Source organism: Pleurodeles waltl, chromosome 3_1 (assembly GCF_031143425.1).
Source record: "Pleurodeles waltl isolate 20211129_DDA chromosome 3_1, aPleWal1.hap1.20221129, whole genome shotgun sequence".
In the NCBI taxonomy this organism is placed as follows: Eukaryota; Metazoa; Chordata; class Amphibia; order Caudata; family Salamandridae; genus Pleurodeles; species Pleurodeles waltl.
This window is the reverse complement of record NC_090440.1, coordinates 409550557-409568506: the sequence shown is the minus strand read 5'-3', so window position 1 is coordinate 409568506 and position 17950 is coordinate 409550557. Positions and strand designations below refer to the sequence as shown.

At 43.7% G+C, this 17950-nt stretch overlaps 1 protein-coding gene across 2 annotated transcripts in view; it reads right to left on the bottom strand.

Annotated features, from left to right (window-relative positions):
- FES (FES proto-oncogene, tyrosine kinase) overlaps window positions 1–17950 on the bottom strand; it is a 385097-nt gene that overhangs the window by 136775 nt on the left and 230372 nt on the right. For both annotated transcript variants that reach the window (XM_069222643.1, XM_069222642.1), the window contains exons 10-11: window positions 2366–2552; window positions 1642–1719 (exon numbers count right to left, since the gene is read on the bottom strand). In XM_069222643.1, the coding sequence (XP_069078744.1) occupies window positions 1642–1719; window positions 2366–2552 (265 nt within the window). The remainder of the gene's footprint in view (window positions 1–1641; window positions 1720–2365; window positions 2553–17950) is intronic.

Genomic DNA, 17950 nt, shown 5'->3' with positions numbered 1-17950 from the left:
GTGGGGATCCATTTGTAGATCTTTCGGAGCATGCAGAGGGTGTTGAAGCAGGAGGAGGAGATTGCATTGACTTGCTGGGTCATGGATAATGAGGAATCCAAGATGAATTCTAGGTTGCGTGCGTGGTCGGTGGGAGTCAGAGCGGCTTCGAGAGTGGCAGGCCACCAGGAGTCATCCCATGCAGAGGGGGTGGAGCTGAAGATGAGGACTTCCGTCTTGTCGGAATTGAGTTTGAGGCACCTGTTCTTCATCCATTCGTCAATGTCCTTCATTCCTCCGTGGAAGTTGGTCTTGGCGGAGTCCTTGGTGAGGGAGAGGATCAGCTGGGTTTCATCGGTGTAAGAGATGATGTTGAGGTTGTGGGATTGGGCGGTGTAAGCGAGCGGGCCATGTAGACGTTGAAGAGGGTTGGGCTGAGGGACGAACCCTGGGGTAGGCCTCAGACAATTTTGGTGGCCTCTGAGTGGAATGGGGGAGGCGGACTCTCTGGGTTCTGCCGGTGAGAAAGGAGGTGACTGAGTCCAGGGCTCTGTCGTGGATGCCTGCATTGCTGAGGCGTGAGCGTAGGGTGTGATGGCCGATGGTGTTGAACGTGGCCTAGAGGTCCAGGAGGATGAGGGCTGCAGTTTCACCATTGTCCAGTATGGCTCTGATGTCGTCGGTGGCAGCGATGAAGGCAGTTTCGGTACTGTGATTGCTGCGGAATTTGGACTGGGAAGGGTCCAGGGTGCAGTTCTCCTCGAGGAAGCAGGTTAGTTGTCTGTTGACAGCCTTCTCGATGACTTTTGCCGGGAAGGGGAGCAGGGAGACAGGCCAGAAGTTCTTGAGGTCCTTTGGGTCTGCATAGAGCCCGTGTCCTATAGGGCTTCACATAAGCATCCTTGACCTGCAGTCTACACAAGAAATCCAAAGTAATCCCCCTTGTCCATAGAGATATCTTGCCTTATCATTATGATTCTGACACACAACTATACATTAAAGCGTTGTTGGTCAGTGGCTTCTACTGCCATAAGCAATGCCTAGCCATCTTCCAAATCTGGATGTATATCTCCTCCAGTTCTCAACAATAGCATCTCTCTTCAGCTACAGATGGAGCGGTGGATATCAAATATGAACCTTAACTGCTTTTCTCCTTACATAAGGTTAATTTACAAAATCACCCAAAACAATGTATGCCTAATCAATGTACTATATAGAATAATAAAGAACACTTGTTTGGTTCAACCGCCTTTGAGGAGAGCTAGGAGGGGAGCAACATGCCTTCAGAGTGCATAGTTCTCCCCCGTCTATCCAGAGTACAACTTACTGCTTCAATCTACCCCCAGAGAACCACACGAATAAGCTATTCAATGTAAAAAGCCCAAACTGTTAACTTTCCTATTGCCTGTTCTTCATGTTATTTCAACAGTGGGTGTGCAGCTTTCAAGTGTATTAGCTTTTTTATGTTGTCATTTATTTTAGGGCACTTGCCTGCAGATGCCTCTTGGCCCTTTAGGACACAGTCCTATACACGAACAGTGACCGAAGAAGAAACACATTAGGGATTGCTTCATTATTAGACAGATTTTTAAATGGCATGGGACAGCTGTGAAAGCTATATGAATGAATAAGAAAGGAACCACAGCAAATACTTTTACTCACCGAGATTTTCGGTCTAAAGATTCCTGAGATATGATTTTTTATTGTTTCCAATGTTGCATTTTTTACTCCTTCCCGTTCCTGGCAAGAGAGAAGAATATAGTTCTGAAAACCAAAGTTATTGTTCATCGCAGCGAGTTTTCTTGTGCATAAGCTGGTGCTGTCAGTGTTCTCTTACCTGCCGTCGTTTATTTTACAGTGGATGAATGCTGAGGGGGTTGGCATGGGGGGGTTAGATTATTTTAATTTCATTTGTTGTTGGTATTGCGGAATGCTTCACTCTTTATATGACCGTTTGGCATGTACATTGCGGATACAATACGACATACCTATAGGGTAGTACATTTCAGCAGAGAGTGGTTCAAATGTCCCTTCTTAGGCCTGATACCCAAGCAAAAGGCAATATACACGACTAACCGGTCTGATTTATAGTTCAGTGGTAAGGACAAATATTCAGATTTATGGAATAAATGCTATGGCCAGAAGAAAATGAACCAGTGGAGTTTCAAATCAGGAACACTACGGTGGCGTGATGCGTATTAGGCAAAAATGCATGACGGGCCTATGCATATATATATGTAATTATGGCTAGATGTATCGAAGGATTTTGTCCATTCTGTGTCTATGGGAAAATGTGTTCATACATATGGCCCATTATGCTTATAGGAAGCTCTCTTAAAGGAATTATATAAGTTGGTGGGCTAGTGCAGAGGGTGGCGAGACTCACAATTGAGCAGATGGACTGCTGGTCGTCCTGGAACTGGAGGGCTGGCGGGGGGTCCATGGAGCCCACCTCATCAATCTTCTTTTGAAGTAAATCTCTCTGAGCCTGGAGCTTGTTTTGTGAGCAGAGAGAGACGTAGAACTGCTGAAATGCTTCATGTAGGATTTGACGCTTACCTAACAGATACACCCTGCAAAGCAGGAACAGAAAAGGGAGGGGATGAGAAGTCGAGACATTAAACTTAATGTAGGGTATTCATAATTTATTATCTCTCTAAATTACAAACACTCTAAGAATTAGAATAACAGCACTGGCAGCCATGGATGATCACGCTTCTTTCTTGAACACTAAAACTCTTATACCACAGAAAGTTTAAGGTAATGGATGGACCTTACTATGCTCACCTCATGTATAAAAACCCGAGATACCTAAAGCACTACCCTTCATGATCAAACGAATTAATAATTTGTTAAATAAACACAGCCTCCTATTTTTTAATAAAACATTTTATTGGCATTTATAGCATCGAACAGAAACAAAAAAGCAATCGTTTGCAATCAAGCTGACAATACCATGTGACACCAGCCAGTTCTCTAACGCACATTTCCTCCACAAAGCCCCACAAGCGCAGACAGCCTTCTGTATGATATATGCATTAAAAAATTGTTTCAAAGCCCCGTGACCACTGTTTGTCAAACAGGTGTTGTAAATTAAATATTATTTGGGACTACAGCTCTTTTGATAACATATTTTAAAATATAATAACGATTTTGGAAATGTTTAAATCACTTGTCTGACTGCATGACAAAAGAGTGCCCTAAAAATTCACAGGTCAGCAAAGTGACCTTCTGGCCAATGAAGGGGAGACACAGTGCTGGTCATGGCCCACCGTTTCCAAAGGTTGGAGTAACTCGCTAGAGGAACCTGCTATATTGTTTCTTTAAAACTAAGTTTAAGGGCAAAATTAATAAGAAGGCAGTAGACCAGTGCTTAATTTGTGCTTGTTGTTTCCGGTGCTGAGCACCGGCACTTATTCTTGAGGGCCGGGACTTATTCTTCTGCCTCATGCATTTGCTGCGAGCAAAAGACACATACGGGAAAGACGGAGGAAGGGAAACACGAAAAAACGTCACAAAGTTAGAAAGCAGAAAGCTGCAAGTGTGAGCTGGAGCGGCAGGAAGTAGCTGTAAATAGATTAATGAGGCCCGAGATGGCTTCAGGATTACGCTGCCTCAGAATTCTGTGCTCGCACATTTAATTGCAGCAGCCTGGAGTTTAAGAGGAGGGCTTTGGGCACCGGCACCATTTTATTTACAAATTAAGCACTGCAGTAGACAGTGGACCTGTTATGTGTATATGGTAACATGGAAAAAGGCCATCTTTTCTAAGCTTATGTTTGTGTAATACATGCTGTGTATCCTCCATACAATTCCTGTTAGGAAGACAGGGACGTTATCTTATTTAATTACATGCTCTTTCAGATATTCGTCTTACCTTTGACCCACATGGCACACTTTTCAGTTACAAAATAACCATTGCACATCATTTTAATAGACTAGTAAGGGTGCTTTCTTGCAGGCCGGGTGTACGTCCTCCGATTTAGAAAGTCTTATAGTTTTAATGCACATCACAGAAAAGTATGATTCTTATTTTTGCAAAGAAAAGGTAATGTTGGCTTTGAATTGCTGTAACTTTAAGACATTATTGAAACATATGAAGATGACTAAAAAAATAAAAAAGTTAAAAATGGGATGAAAAAAAGCACTGGAAAATTAAAGTATTTGTTCATTAGCCTAAGCACTCAAGTGCACTTCTTTATAGGCAGATGTGCACATGTTAAAGGGGAAAAATCCCGTGATTCACGTACTAGAGAGCCAATGGATGAAGTGTGTTGATCCACCAGGCTGTTGAGGGCGGAATCAAAATGTAAATGACAGCTGGACATAAAATGTATCTTGTGCTGACCCAAAGCGCTTCTATAACTATGAAAAATGCTTGGCCAGACCTGAAAATAGTCTCTTCACTCTCTGCATCACCTGTGTCTGATCTGTTAGAGTGTAAAGTAGATGCTCATAGAAGTTTATTAGTGGCATTCCTTTGCTTGTTGAATATCAAAGGAGTTACTGATTAGCTAGTGTAGACCCCATTTGCCTTTTCCTGCCCATTCCTCAGACACCCACTTTCCTATTATCAGTCATCGTTACTGCGTTGGTAACGTCAAACACACACTGAGTACATAGGGTAATATTACAACACACGTATGCATGTAATTTACACTTAACTATGTGTTTGTGAGCTGTATGTGTATGCCTAGGTTAGACTACTTTTCAAATGTAATCAAGACTGAGGGCCTAATATAGATTTTGGCAGATGGGTTACTCTGTCACAAACATGACAGTTATTCCGTCCGCAGTACCACAATCTCTATAGAATATAATGGAATCGTAATACGTCAGATGGATTATCCGTCAAGTTTGTGACAGAGTAACCCCGTCCACCAAGATCTAAATCAGGCCTTAAGGCTTGGAAACAGATTAGCAAATAACACACTTAGTTAAGGGAAGATCAGGGCTATGCAATGTAAACGCTGCACTATTGTTGCTGTTTGTGCAGTAAGTAATACAGCAAACAGATGTTGCTATAAAGTTCATATCGCAAGAGAAGTGTGCTCCAGAGTCATCTTTTGCAAAATATTTTCACAGAAAATCTAGTAAATGCATCCCAACAGAGGTCTTGGAAACGAGAACATTAATATGTTCGTTTTAGAGCCGTAGAGTAAAGGTAGAAATGAGTGTTATCTGTAGCAGGACACATATTTACCATTAAAACTGATTTTTAGGGATGCATATATTTTTTTGTGATTAGAAGTCCTGAAAACAAAAGTAATTCTGTAAACCAGGAAAATGCTTGGTGGTCGCAAATTGCCATCAATTACACTGCAATTGGCAACAATGCAAACCACTTACCTGCCCATGCATTTACACCGACTTTCATTACAGCAAATATTGTACGTAATATCAGATTCAAAACAAATATGCACTTAATTTGACCCATGTGCGGCAATGTAAACACGTGAGGCTCAACATGTAAAAACATGATATGACAGGTGCAGTATTAGTGCTTGCCAGATATGCATTTACAGGCCTTTATTTGTGCGGCTCTGTTTCTAACGTATAATTCCAGCTGTAAGATGAAAGCACCCAATCTTGTAAGTGAGGAGATAAATGAGTTTGAAAACACCTGAGACACATTTAGGTGGGTTCTAATACCAGTGGAGGCTTACCGTTATGGATGTTATGTCTCTGTCTCCATATTTTTCTGTCTTTTTTCCTCTCTCATTTTGGTAATAAAAACATGGCCATACCCATGTTGCCGGCTTAAATTACTGCATCTGTGATGCAGGATAAGGGCAGCACTTCCAAGCCAGTCCCATTGTGCATTCCCATCCAACTCACCCATTAATCAACAACTGCTAGGGTGGCAATTTCACAGCCCTGAGGCCTGTGAGGTCAGCAGCCCAGCAGAGTCAGAGCCTCTTGTGCTATGGTCCATACCCTGATGACTAACATGTAAAGTTAGCCACAGTTGCGTCAGCCTTTAGCTCTGCCAATCCCCGGGCTATCTGTCAGGCATGTGACTGAGGCCATGAGATTGCACCCTTTCACAACTTGTCATAGGGAAGGATGGGGTGACTAAACCTAACTGACCCCACCCTGCAGCAGTTTGGGGAAAGGTGGGGTAAAGCAGGTGAACGCTTCTGAAGGAAACTGAGCGCTGAAGCCTGCACAGTGTAGCAGCACAAGTTGTGCCGACCCACATAACTGAGGCATGCACTATTCTGGCTACAGCTCTCAGCATCTCATGGAATGATGAGTGAGTGCACTAAACTGCCCAAAATGAGCCAATAGACTTCAGACCATGAGAATCTGAGCTTACACTGGAGAAAAGTCCAGATAAGTATTTAAAATATGACTCAGGCTGGGAAGAATAAGCCACCACTGACTCTCTTGCATATGACTTGGCTTGTGATTTTCCGTTTCCTTTATAACGAGTTTGACACTGTCAACAAGAGCACAGTTCATGACTACACTGGCATAGGCCTTAAAGAATTAACAAGACACATTCATAACTATTTGACAAGTTGATCAATTAATCATTCAAAGATAAAAAACTGAAAAATCATAGGGTGCTGTGTTTGAAACCTAGCAATACGCTTTCCCACCATGCTGCAACTTCTGAAAATTCCATTGTTAGACCTGTCAGCCTTAGTGTGAACTTCCCCCCAACTTTTTGCCTACCGCCTCCATTTTTTCCTGAGCTCATGTTTGCTGGCATCAAGACTCTGCACACCTTAACCAGTGCTAAAGTGCATATGCTTACTCCTTAAAACATGGTATAATATGCTTATCCCCAAATGGCTTATTTAACTTATTCATAAGTCCCAGTAAAATGGTACTACAAGTACCCAGGGCCTGTAAATTAAATGCTACTAGTCGGCCAGTAGCACTGATAGCGCCACCCACTTAAGCAGCCCAGCCCTTTAAACATGTCTCAGGCCTGCCATTACAGGGCCTCTGTGTGCAGTTTTAAACTGCCATTTCGAACTGACAAATACACCTTTTGCCAGGCCCGAACCTTCCTTTGTAATATATATATCCTGGACAGCCCAGAGGGTGGGGTGCAATGTATTTAATAAGTTGGGCATGTACTTTTAAGTTTGATATGTACTGGTAGTAAAAAAAACTCTTAAATTTGTTTTTCACTACTCCAAGGCCTATCTCTCTCATGGGATAACATTGGTGTTGCCTTATTACATTGTATACGTGTAATTTCCAAATGGAAAGAGGTCACCAATTCATGTTTGATGTCTCTGGAATCCTAATTTAAAATCCTGCTTTATGGTGAAGTCTGATTTTAAATTACAATTCTAAAATGCTACTTTTAGAAAGTTGGCATTTTCTTGCCTTAGCCATTTGGTACCTGCAGCCTGTCTCTGGTTACATGACTCAGAGTAGTTGGCAGTTGGACTTTGTGTATTCTTCCTGGACAGCCCCCACAATGGAAGCTTAGGTGTGACTGAATGGGTATCACTGGCAGGATGGGAGGCAGGAGCTGGGCCCAGCCTCATTTACAGCTGAATAGGTATGTCCTGTCACCACACAAATGGCTTAATGACATTTCATTGTCACTCCAGCCAGCTTGGAGACAGGGCAGACAAGGTAGGGAATTCTATGAACTTGAAAAACACTGTCTAGAAGCTTCTCCAAACTTCCAGACCTATGGCACCAGTGTATGAAAGAAGGACCTCTGACACCACCAATTCAGTACAATTTTGGACCTGCGGACACTCTGCCAGGAAGAAGGACTGCTGTGCTGCAACAAGGACTGCCACTCTGTTAGACTGCTGCTCTGCAAGGAACTGCTACCCTCCTGTGACAACCTGTTGCCAGCTGCCCTCCTGCCTGGGGAAGAAGTACTGGACCTGCCACACCATCTTGAACCCAAGACCCAAGAGTGACTCAAAGGGCTAGTCTGCTGGCCTCCTGATCTAAGCCTCAGAGACATAACAGGCTTCACAAACACTCTTGGATCCGTCTTCAGCAAGTTCCTGATCCCAAGAGGTGCCTCTCAGGTCCTGGATCATTGGTGTGGCTCTTGAGCTTTTAAAATCAAGCTTTTGGGTTCTTCATGACTGTGAATGGTCCAATTCGCACTGGAACCACACTGTCTCACACAGAAAATCAGAGCAAGCTGTCACAAGCCTGCCTCTTTGTACAGCAGCATCGTCAGCCCACAAGGGACTGCTAATGCGAAGCTCCAACCCGCCTGTCTGCAACATCCAGCTTGCTCTTTGTGCCACGCCGACTGCCACCCACAATGCTCTCCTTGCCCTGGCAACCGTCTGCAACGCGAACAGGACTCTTTCCACAAAACTTGAGAAGGTAAACCTTTGGTGGGACTAATATAGGATTGTATCCAACCAACACTCTATCGCAGACGGCCTAAACGTTTGGCTTTGACCTGGTCTAGCGCAACCAGATAGCTGTGATTGGAGCTTTCTGTTTCTAGGCTCTATTTTACAGTTTTTTCTCTACAAATTCATAACTCAGGTTCTACTGATTGGATTTTTGTTGTTTTGGTCTTGTTTTATTCATTACATTTTGCTTCATTTTTCTAACCTGATGTGGGATCTTTCTGTGTGGTGGTTTCACTGTTTTACTGTTTGAAGTTTTGCGCAAATGCTTTGCAAATTGCCTCTAAGTTATGCCTGACTGTTCTGTGCCAAGCTACCACGGGCTTCAGCACAGATAAATTTTGAGTTAGCTCGTGCCTTACCCTGACTAGGAGTGTGATTGTTGCTTGACCAGGGCTCAGACCTCAGCCAACCAGTAACCCAATTTCTAACATTCAGTTATTGCCAGTTATATTTTTACCCATGAAAGCTTTAAAATAAATAAAACATAAGCATTTAGTAGGTGCTTGATACAGCAGGCCTGATACTTTTTAGTTCTATGATTAAATGGTATTTCTACTTTCCTGACTCCTACGTCCTTGTGTTTAGGGATGGGTGGAACACAAAGAATTTGACTATGCAAAAAAAAAAAAAAAATAACTCTGAGGTTCCAAAGAGTTTCGCCAATGGGCAGAATAGGCAGGTTGCGCTGCTCGTGCGGTGATTTAGCGCGGGGAGCTCGTTCCGCACTGAAAAATCAGCACAAACCACACCATGCGGCGCAGCAGATGGTGCATCTGCTCGCGTTGATTTTGCTGCCGCTTGAGTAGATTTTCTACTTGAGCAGCAGCCTTCTAACCGCTAAAGGTCGCAACCATCTGTGACCACCCGAGTTAGAAAAATCTTGCCGGATATCCTAGAAACCGAACATCATAGTAGAGGGCGCCAAATCTCACTTAGCATTTTGGTGCAGGTGTGAGCAAAAATTCCACCACACACAATTGGCAGAATTTGGCCAGAATTCCATGTAACAAGAGTAACACAGAGTTACCAAAATTCTGTCAATTTTGCCGGCAGAACAGAATATTTTGCTCATGCCTACTTGCATTATTGACCTCTGATGGAAGAAGTTTGATTGGTCCCATCATGACTGGAAAGTGATCTCTGCAGCAGATGCATTGACCTTCTGGCTAATTTTATTATTTTGATGAACATGCTGGGCAAAGTTAGAGCAATCTAATGTAGCATTAGGTACAAATAACAAGATATCACCTGTGTAAAGGGACATTGTGCTCCATTCTCCGCAGAGTGATATCCCCCGATGAATGCCAAGCAGACGATGGTGGGCTGCCAACAGCTCAATATGAGTGATAAGGGCAAACCTATGGAGTGCGTCTTGCAATCTCAAATGATCCGGAGATGCATTTGCCCGTCTTCATTCTAACAGAGGGGTTTGTGTATAGCATGTGAATCCATTTGCGCATGTGACCACAGGTAGCACATTTATCCAGGTTAGTGTGCATGTATTCCCACTTCTATGAGTCACAGGCCTTCTCCTGAAGTCGAAGGTGATGCAGGCTGCTCATAGCCGACATCTTTGATACTAGAAAAAGTATACAACGGCTTGCAAACATTGATAGAGGTGTTGCATCTTGGTATAAAATCAGTCTTATTATGGTGTATTAGGCATGTCAGTTCGAGGGTAGTTGGCAAGCCAAGACCTTGGTTATGATTTTGTTATTGGCATTTAAGACTGACAGCGGGCTATAGGAGGCCACATTACTGGGATCTCTAGAAGGCTTAGGTATGACTGGAATTAGCGCTTCTTGCGTTGTAGGGGACCGTCACTTGCTTGCCTTGTGAGACGAGAATAGAGGGCCTTGCAAGTTTAATCAACATAGGGCTCCATTGTTCAAACAGATATACAGGTGTGTGTCATCTCTGAAACTCGAAATAGGTTTTATTTTCTGCTGTGCTAGAATTATATGAGTACATGGTTGCAGACCGAGGGTAGTATTGCTATCAATTTATAACAGCAGTATAGAAAAATGACCTCAATCTAGAAAATCTAGAGACCGTGCAGTTGAAGACTCTGATTCCATAGGCCTTTTTCTGGCACCAGATAGACGGCACATTTGCAAGTGCTACTGACAGAGGCTCGTGGGTATGGATATACTTACTGTAAACTCATTTCTGTGCAAAATTTCATAAAATCCCTTAAAAAAAAAATCTGCTATTTGGCTTTTACAGACTAAGAGTTAGATAGAATTTTAATTAAAACCATTAAATAAATGCATAAACATTAGTCACTTAAACACAGTGTTGGACTTTTGGCCATACGCATGGTCATCCCTAGTCTTTTTGCCTCCTTCCTCCTGGTTTTTCTGACCTCTCGCTGTTGGCTCCAGGACTCTGAGCACTTTATCACTGCTGACCAGTGCTAAAGTGCAGGTGCTCTCCCATCTAAAGTTGGTATGATTGGCTTATACCTAATTGGCATATTTACTTTACCTATAAGTCCCTTGTACAGTGGTATCTCTATACCCAGGGCCTGTAAATTAAATACTACTAGTGGGCCTGCAGCGCTGCTTGCGCCACCCACTGGAGTAGACTTTCAAACCTGTCTCAGGCCTGCTAGCGCAGGGCCTGTGTGCGCAGTTTTCTGCCACAGGGACCTGGCATCTAAATTTACTTGCCAGGCCCAGAACTCCCCTTTTACTACATGTAAGTCACCCCTAAAGTACGCCCTAGCTAGCCCTATGGGCAGGGTGCCATGTATGTAGAAAGGCAGGACATGTGCCATATTGCATGGCATGTCCTAGTAGTGACAAACAGCCTAACTTGGTGTCTCACTGCTGTGAGTGCTGCCTTCTCATAGGATTGCATTAGAAATGCCCTGCCTTATGTGTAAGGGGTATTGTCTGATTTATGAGGGGTAGCGTAGGCGTGTTTGGTATGGTTGTGATGGTGATAATAAATACTGCTTACTGGTGTGGGTGTATTTTTTATTACTATCACAGAAATGCCACTTCTAGAAAGTGCGCATTTATCTGTGCTTATAATTCTGGTGTTTTGCAGCTTGACTCCAATCCACTTCTGGGCAGAGTGACAGTTGGGGCTTTGTGCATACTTTTCAGACAGCCTGTACACAGGGAGGGTGGAGGTGTCACCAAGGTGCATCTGCATGCTGAATAGTCTTCCTGGGCTGAGAGAAGGGAGAGGCGGGGCACACCTACATTTGTAAAGGCTGTGCCCTGGCTTCACACAATAGGGTCGTTAACCCCCCACTGATGTTTGGAGCCTGTGCTGAAAGGAGAGAGGGGGCACTCCCAGAGCCAGTTGCAACTGACTGGAACCTCCTCTCCCTGTCATTGTAAAACACTGTAAAAATGGACTATAAGTACAGGGGAATTTTCCCCACAATTTGAACATTCTTGGAACTTGAAACTGGACACAGAACGCTGATGAATGGACTCACCAGGAAACCGCCATGGACTGCTGCTGCTGTGCTGACCTGTGACCTGCCTGGTCACTAGGAGGAACTGCCACCAACTGCACCCCTTGTGCTGGCCTGTAGCTGGGCCCACCAGCCCTGTACCATCCCCTTGATTATTGTTCCCAGGGGCAGGGTGCTGTGGCCCCTGACCCCTGCAACTAACTTTTCTTTTGCCCAAAGAAATCACCGCCGCAGCCCGGGCTTGAGATGGTTCCTAGCGCTTTGAAAATCGCTTTTCTTTTGCCAAAGGAAAAATCACTGCCGCAGCCCAGGCTGCAGGTTTTACTTTAGCGCTGTGAAAAGCGCTGTGTTTTGGGTCCCCGGATCACCGCCGCAGCCGGGTTAATTGTTTGGTTCCAAGCGCGAGGATCGCGCTCAACTCGGTGCCTCCAAGGAACGAGAAAAAAACACCTTTAACGAATCCGGAGCAAGCCTGCTCCTAGTGGTGCCCCCGGGGTAGGGATCGCTCCGAGGAGCGCCCCAGGGGCACCGGGAGGCCCTGCCTTGGGCCAGAGAGCCATAGATACGGCGAGGGGAGAGGAGGATGCCTCTCCCTCGCCGGGAGGAGCCTCGGGCGGCTTTGGTAGCCGTCGTGGGGCAGGAGGAGAGGAGGACGCCTCTCTCCCGCCGGGAGAAGCCTCAGAAGGCTTCTGTTGTCCGGGAGAACGGGCGGCAGCCTCATCGGAGGCTCGCTGCACCCCCAGACCCCTCAGGGCCCCTGCGTGGGCCAGCCTGGTACTAAAGGGGTCTCCCCCTCAGAAAGGGCCGACGGAGGCCCCAGGAGACCCCAGGAGGTTGAGGGCCCCCAGAGGGGCCCGCTCACAGATCGGAGGGGGTGCGTGGCGCTCCCCTCCTTAACCCGAGGATTTCCCTGACTTGGGCCCCCCTTGGAGAGGGCCGGTGGAGGCCCGGGGGGCCCTCCAATGAGCACGGTTCCCAGAAGGGGCCCGCCAAGGAAACAGAGAGGGTGTGTGCCGCCCCTCTCTATTTGCCAAGTTTAGGGAGGCCCCCGTTTTGCACAGAAGAGCGCCGGGGGCCCCATGATTCGTTTTAGGCACTGGAAGTGCCTCTTCATCATTCCCAGGTACTTCTAAATGGACAAATATAATCATGATTTAAAGTTCTTTCTACAGACTTTCTTAATTGTGTTATATTACCTGCCTGTACTATGATGCTTTTACATATGTGTGCACATGTTCCTTTTATGGGCATGACTTGCTAATATGTTTGCTAACTTGCCATAGGTTTTCTAATGTTCCTACTATGGGCGTTTTATGATATTCTTATGACAAGTGTGCTAATGTGATAACGTGTTTCCTGACTACTGCTTATGTTGCAGAATACTGAGTAACCTGTGTGTTATGTGTGACTACTGCTAGTTTGCAGAGTAACTAATGTGTAACGTTCTGACAACTGCTAAGGTAGCAGGATAATACTGTTATGTGATGTTGGTCTGATAATTATGTTGTGTGCAATACAGTATATTTTCATATAATCTGGTGTTGTGTTTCCTTTGTGGTGGGGATATTGCGTCACATGTATGTGTGTGTTGTGCAAACGCTTTACACATTGCCTCCGGGTTAAGCCTGACTGCTCGTGCCAAGCTACCAATGGGGTGAGCAGGGGTTATCTGGGATGTGTAACTCCCTTGCCCTGACTAGAGTGGGTAAGTTCTGCCTGGCTGAGGTGCATACCCTAGCCAACCAGAAACCCCATTTCTAACACACAGTTTGTGTTCTGTGCTCATGAACCTTTATCCTTTACCCCCTACGCAGACATGTCCCTCTTCTGTGCAACAAAGCAAGTGTTTTTTACGTTCATCCAACAGTAGAGGGCTTTTAACTCTAAAAGTGTAGACACATCTCTTTGCAGTCAAAATCAAGTACTTGCAATAGTAACAACCTTCTTTCATATATAGAGACAGATTACTATCTGTTGCTGGTGTCTTTATTTACGTGGAAAGGCTGAGAATGAACTTTATTTAGCAGTGACAACCTAGTACACTGAATTCTCTGACTCGCAAAAGATCAGGAAGATGGGTACTGCCTACCCACCTATCCACTTTTTTTCTAGGGTACCTATGGCGAGCTAAAACCAGAGAAGGATGTATTCCTGATACCATGAATCTTTGTGATTAACATCAAAGTGCTCCCTCCAATATGGGGGGTTGAGTCTGCCTAATGTTGGCAATGGTATCGGGCGAGGACTCGATGTGGCATGCCCCACACTTGTGTGGGTGAGAGTTCTTTATTAAAATCAAAGATGCTTCTTTGGTTTCAACAGGAAATAGGTTTCACTTATTTCTTCAGTGGAAATTTCTAAATTTTTTGTTTGTCAAGATACTTTGTTAGGATAACAAGAATGTGGCAACCGGTAAATGCTTTCAAAATCTTTTCCTTTTCTTGATTTTTGTTATGCAGTTACACAAGTATTGTTCGTTCACTTGGTACTAAGGGTTTCATTACAAGCGTCCTTTTTACCTTCTGGAGGAAGGTTAAGAGGGGCATAAAGAATGGGACCTTTGGTTCCTTTCAGAAATGAGGATTCATTAATTCAGCATTTCATTCCCTAGTAATTTGTTATTTCTCACAGTTTTCCTCCTAGACTCCTTTGATCACCTATATTATCATTCTGATGGGGACAGTCACAATCTAACTGGAGCCATTGAAATTATATTGGCATAGATAATGAGGGCTACAGACACTGAACCCTTATTACTAGCAAGATGCTTTGTAGTGGTTAAGATCAGTAAGCATTCTGAAAACCACAGACCAAATCCCAGCTTCCTCTCTTCTCCATATTGTGTGATTCTTACGGTAATCTCCTCTTCCTGTGCGCTGGGAAATTGTGAACAATGAGAAATATAATACATGCTTCCAATACGATTATATAAACTTCAAGGGAAAGAATATATTGAGCTGGATGCTTCTCGTAATTACCGCTGCCCGCCTTCCTCCGAGTAATTGTACTCATGCTTACAAAAAGTAAAACTGCAGCGCTATACCGGCATTTGATTTTCGAGAGAATACATTTGGTGACAATGAATACTACCCAGTGCATGTGTTGTTTTGCAGAAACATTTTCATCTGGTGTGGCTGCCAAAGGTTCGCACTGTGGTGTGCCAACAAATCACAGTGTATCCAGAATTTCTTGATAAATTTCCTGGGACAGAAGAACCTCAAGCTGATCACTGAAATAAGGTCAGCAGACCCGTATGCAACTTGTTTATTTGAGCCTTATGGTTAGTGTGGTGCAGCCTATGGAGAGAAGAAAGAGCTGGAGGGTACATATGGACTTAAGTAGTTTAATACTCCAGTGCTTTGAAAGTGTCATAATACGAGCACTGCAGGTGGGTTTCCTAGGGAATCAGGGTAAGGTTGCCAAGCAATGCATAAGTGCTGCTTAGTTTAGGAATAGATATATCTTCATGATTCAACTGCTGCTCATCGCCCCGCCTCTGGTTTTGTTACAGTTTGGTGACGAGTGACCTTTCACCTGGAGTGCGGTGGCCTGACCTTTGGCAGAACAGGCACTAAGTGACCTAGAAGGATGGACAGTTTAGACCAATGTTGGACGGCATCAAAGGGTAAACCACAATGCTGCTGGATACAGGCTGGTTGTGAGCCTAGGGTTAGTGTTGGAAGGATACAACAGTGTATGAGGGTGAGGCAGTTCAGACTATCATTTTGTTTGTAGGTCTGTTCATCATATTTTGAGATGGAAAGTGGAGAGCAGGAAGCAAGGTGAAGAGTGCATTGCCTGTCTAACAACATGACGTCATTCTGTGTTAGAGAAAGCGCTTAAAAAACAGGAGTCAGAAAGAAAAAACAGATCTGGAGTGCAGTTGTCGAAGGGCATTGCGAAATGCACACTTTCAAGGTAACTACTTGAAACTGAGCAGAAAAAAGCGTAAAACATTGAGAGAACACAAATCAAGATGCAGCAAAACGCAATGGAGATATTAATGACTGAGCGTGTGTGGTACCATGGCCTTGTGTTTGGAGGATTTATATTGTGAATTTGTGCCAGCAAGCAGAATGTGGTGGCACCACCGTTTTCTGAAAGCATCAATGAGAACCACCCATCCTGGTGAAGGAGTGGAAAGTCAGGAAGAAAGAGGGCAATGTTATAGGATGGAAAGTGTTAGGAGAGTATAAATATAAGAAATGGAGATACACAAGTAAGTGTACCTCTTTTATCAAGGGCCACAGGAAACTACTGTTCAGTTTGTAAGTTGGCAGCAACGTGTATCTTTGCAATCATAAGTGAGAAAATAGGTAAGAGATTTGCTAATTAAACAGTATACAAGAATAATTTAAAGGAACAGCTATGTCGAAGTAATCATTTAGCATACAGTAAATTAGACCCGCCCTAGTGATAACAAGTATTGGCATAGCCAATAGGTCTCACCTGTGGGACCTAATAAGTATATAGCCATGCAGCACATTAAACTTGTATCAGAAATAAACTGTGTTTGTGCATTCCTTCATACACTTGGCATTAGACTGTAATGGTCAGAACATTCACCAGAGTGTACCAGAGCACAAATAGCATTTAGAAAAAACATGGTCATGTAACCATATAATCAGCCCCTAAAGGCTATAACCACATGAAAAGAGAAGGGCAGACAGTATTGCAGTGTAACTATATAATCCGTCCCTAGAGAGCATGGTGCATTACACATTTTCATGCCTAGCAGACCTGCTAGAATATTATTACAAACAAGGCTTTTAGAACACAAATTACTCCCAACTGTAAAACAAAAGCTCCAGCTATGAGAGAGCGCGAAAAGAAATTGATTGGTGGGAAAGGTTAAGATTTTGGTGTCCCCTGAAACCTAGTGTGGGGACCTAGTAGATCAGCTGGACATGGACGCGCAGGAATACAAGACTGAGTCAGTCTAGTTTGGTGTAGTTTGGCCAAGCATAGAAAAATACAGTTTTTTGAAGTGCAGTGTTTTTGTTTATGTGCAAAACAATCATGTTACTAAACACATATTATTCATTAATCAGAAATACTGTTTACCAGTATAATGGAGGAACCATTCAGTTGTAAGGATTTTGGCAGCTAAAATGGAGGTCTACATCGTATATACATAGATGTGTGTCTCGGACATAAGCCTGGTGTTTTAAGCTGGCGCTATCAGTATACACTAAGTTAGGAGTGACTAAAGTTTAAAGTGTGTTCAAGAAGTCAGACAAAATTAGGAAACATGACACTTTAAGGAGGTTGGAAATGTTTCCAGCCCTCACCTGATTGTATCTAAGACAATGTTTAGTTCATGATGATGTGCCACAGCAGGATCTCCTAGCTTTGTAAGGAAGGACATTCTACAGAAGTAAATAATTTGCTGCTACCGTGGGAAGCAGGGCCAAGGCTGGTTTACATATGGCTGGGTCCAAACTGGAATGCAGTGGCAAGCAAAAGAAACTGTAGATTTAGGCCCAGATGTGTGACTGGGGGTGAATGTTTGGCATTGTTCAGCATTCGGCACATAATCTGTTCTTTTTGCAGCCATCAATGTTACATCACTTAAGTCATAGGGATTGTGAACAATCTAAGCATCACACAAACGACAAGCATAGCAAATGAGTCATGTTCATTCAGCAGGATAGTATTAAGGGTGTAGTATGTAGCCGGTGGTCCATTTGGAGTACACCTTCACACATATATTACTAGAGCATGGAGTGGTAGAGCACTGTCATTTACAAACAGCACATTTTCCTCTGAAATTTGCACTGATATGCAGTTTTACTGATAAAACTATATAGAACACATACGATAATGGGAGAAAGCTGAGCTTTAGCAAATATTTGCCATTTCCACATCACAAAGTGTCTTGATTTTTTTGGGATCTGATTAAAATCTTTGTTTCCATCACACTTCAACAAAACATGCTTTATTTGTGTTTTCCTAACTGCGGATATATTTTGAAATATTTATACAGTTTATTTAAAGGTATGTGTTCGAAAAAACTGACATCTTATAACTTTTCCTTTCAAACTCCCTGTACCCGAACAAGATTTTCAGATAGTTTACTTTAAAAGTAAACTCCTAACTCTATGTAAACATAAGCAAGAGATTGTCAGAAGACATAGCCTGACATTTGACCTGCCTCTGAATGCACAGCAAATGTGCC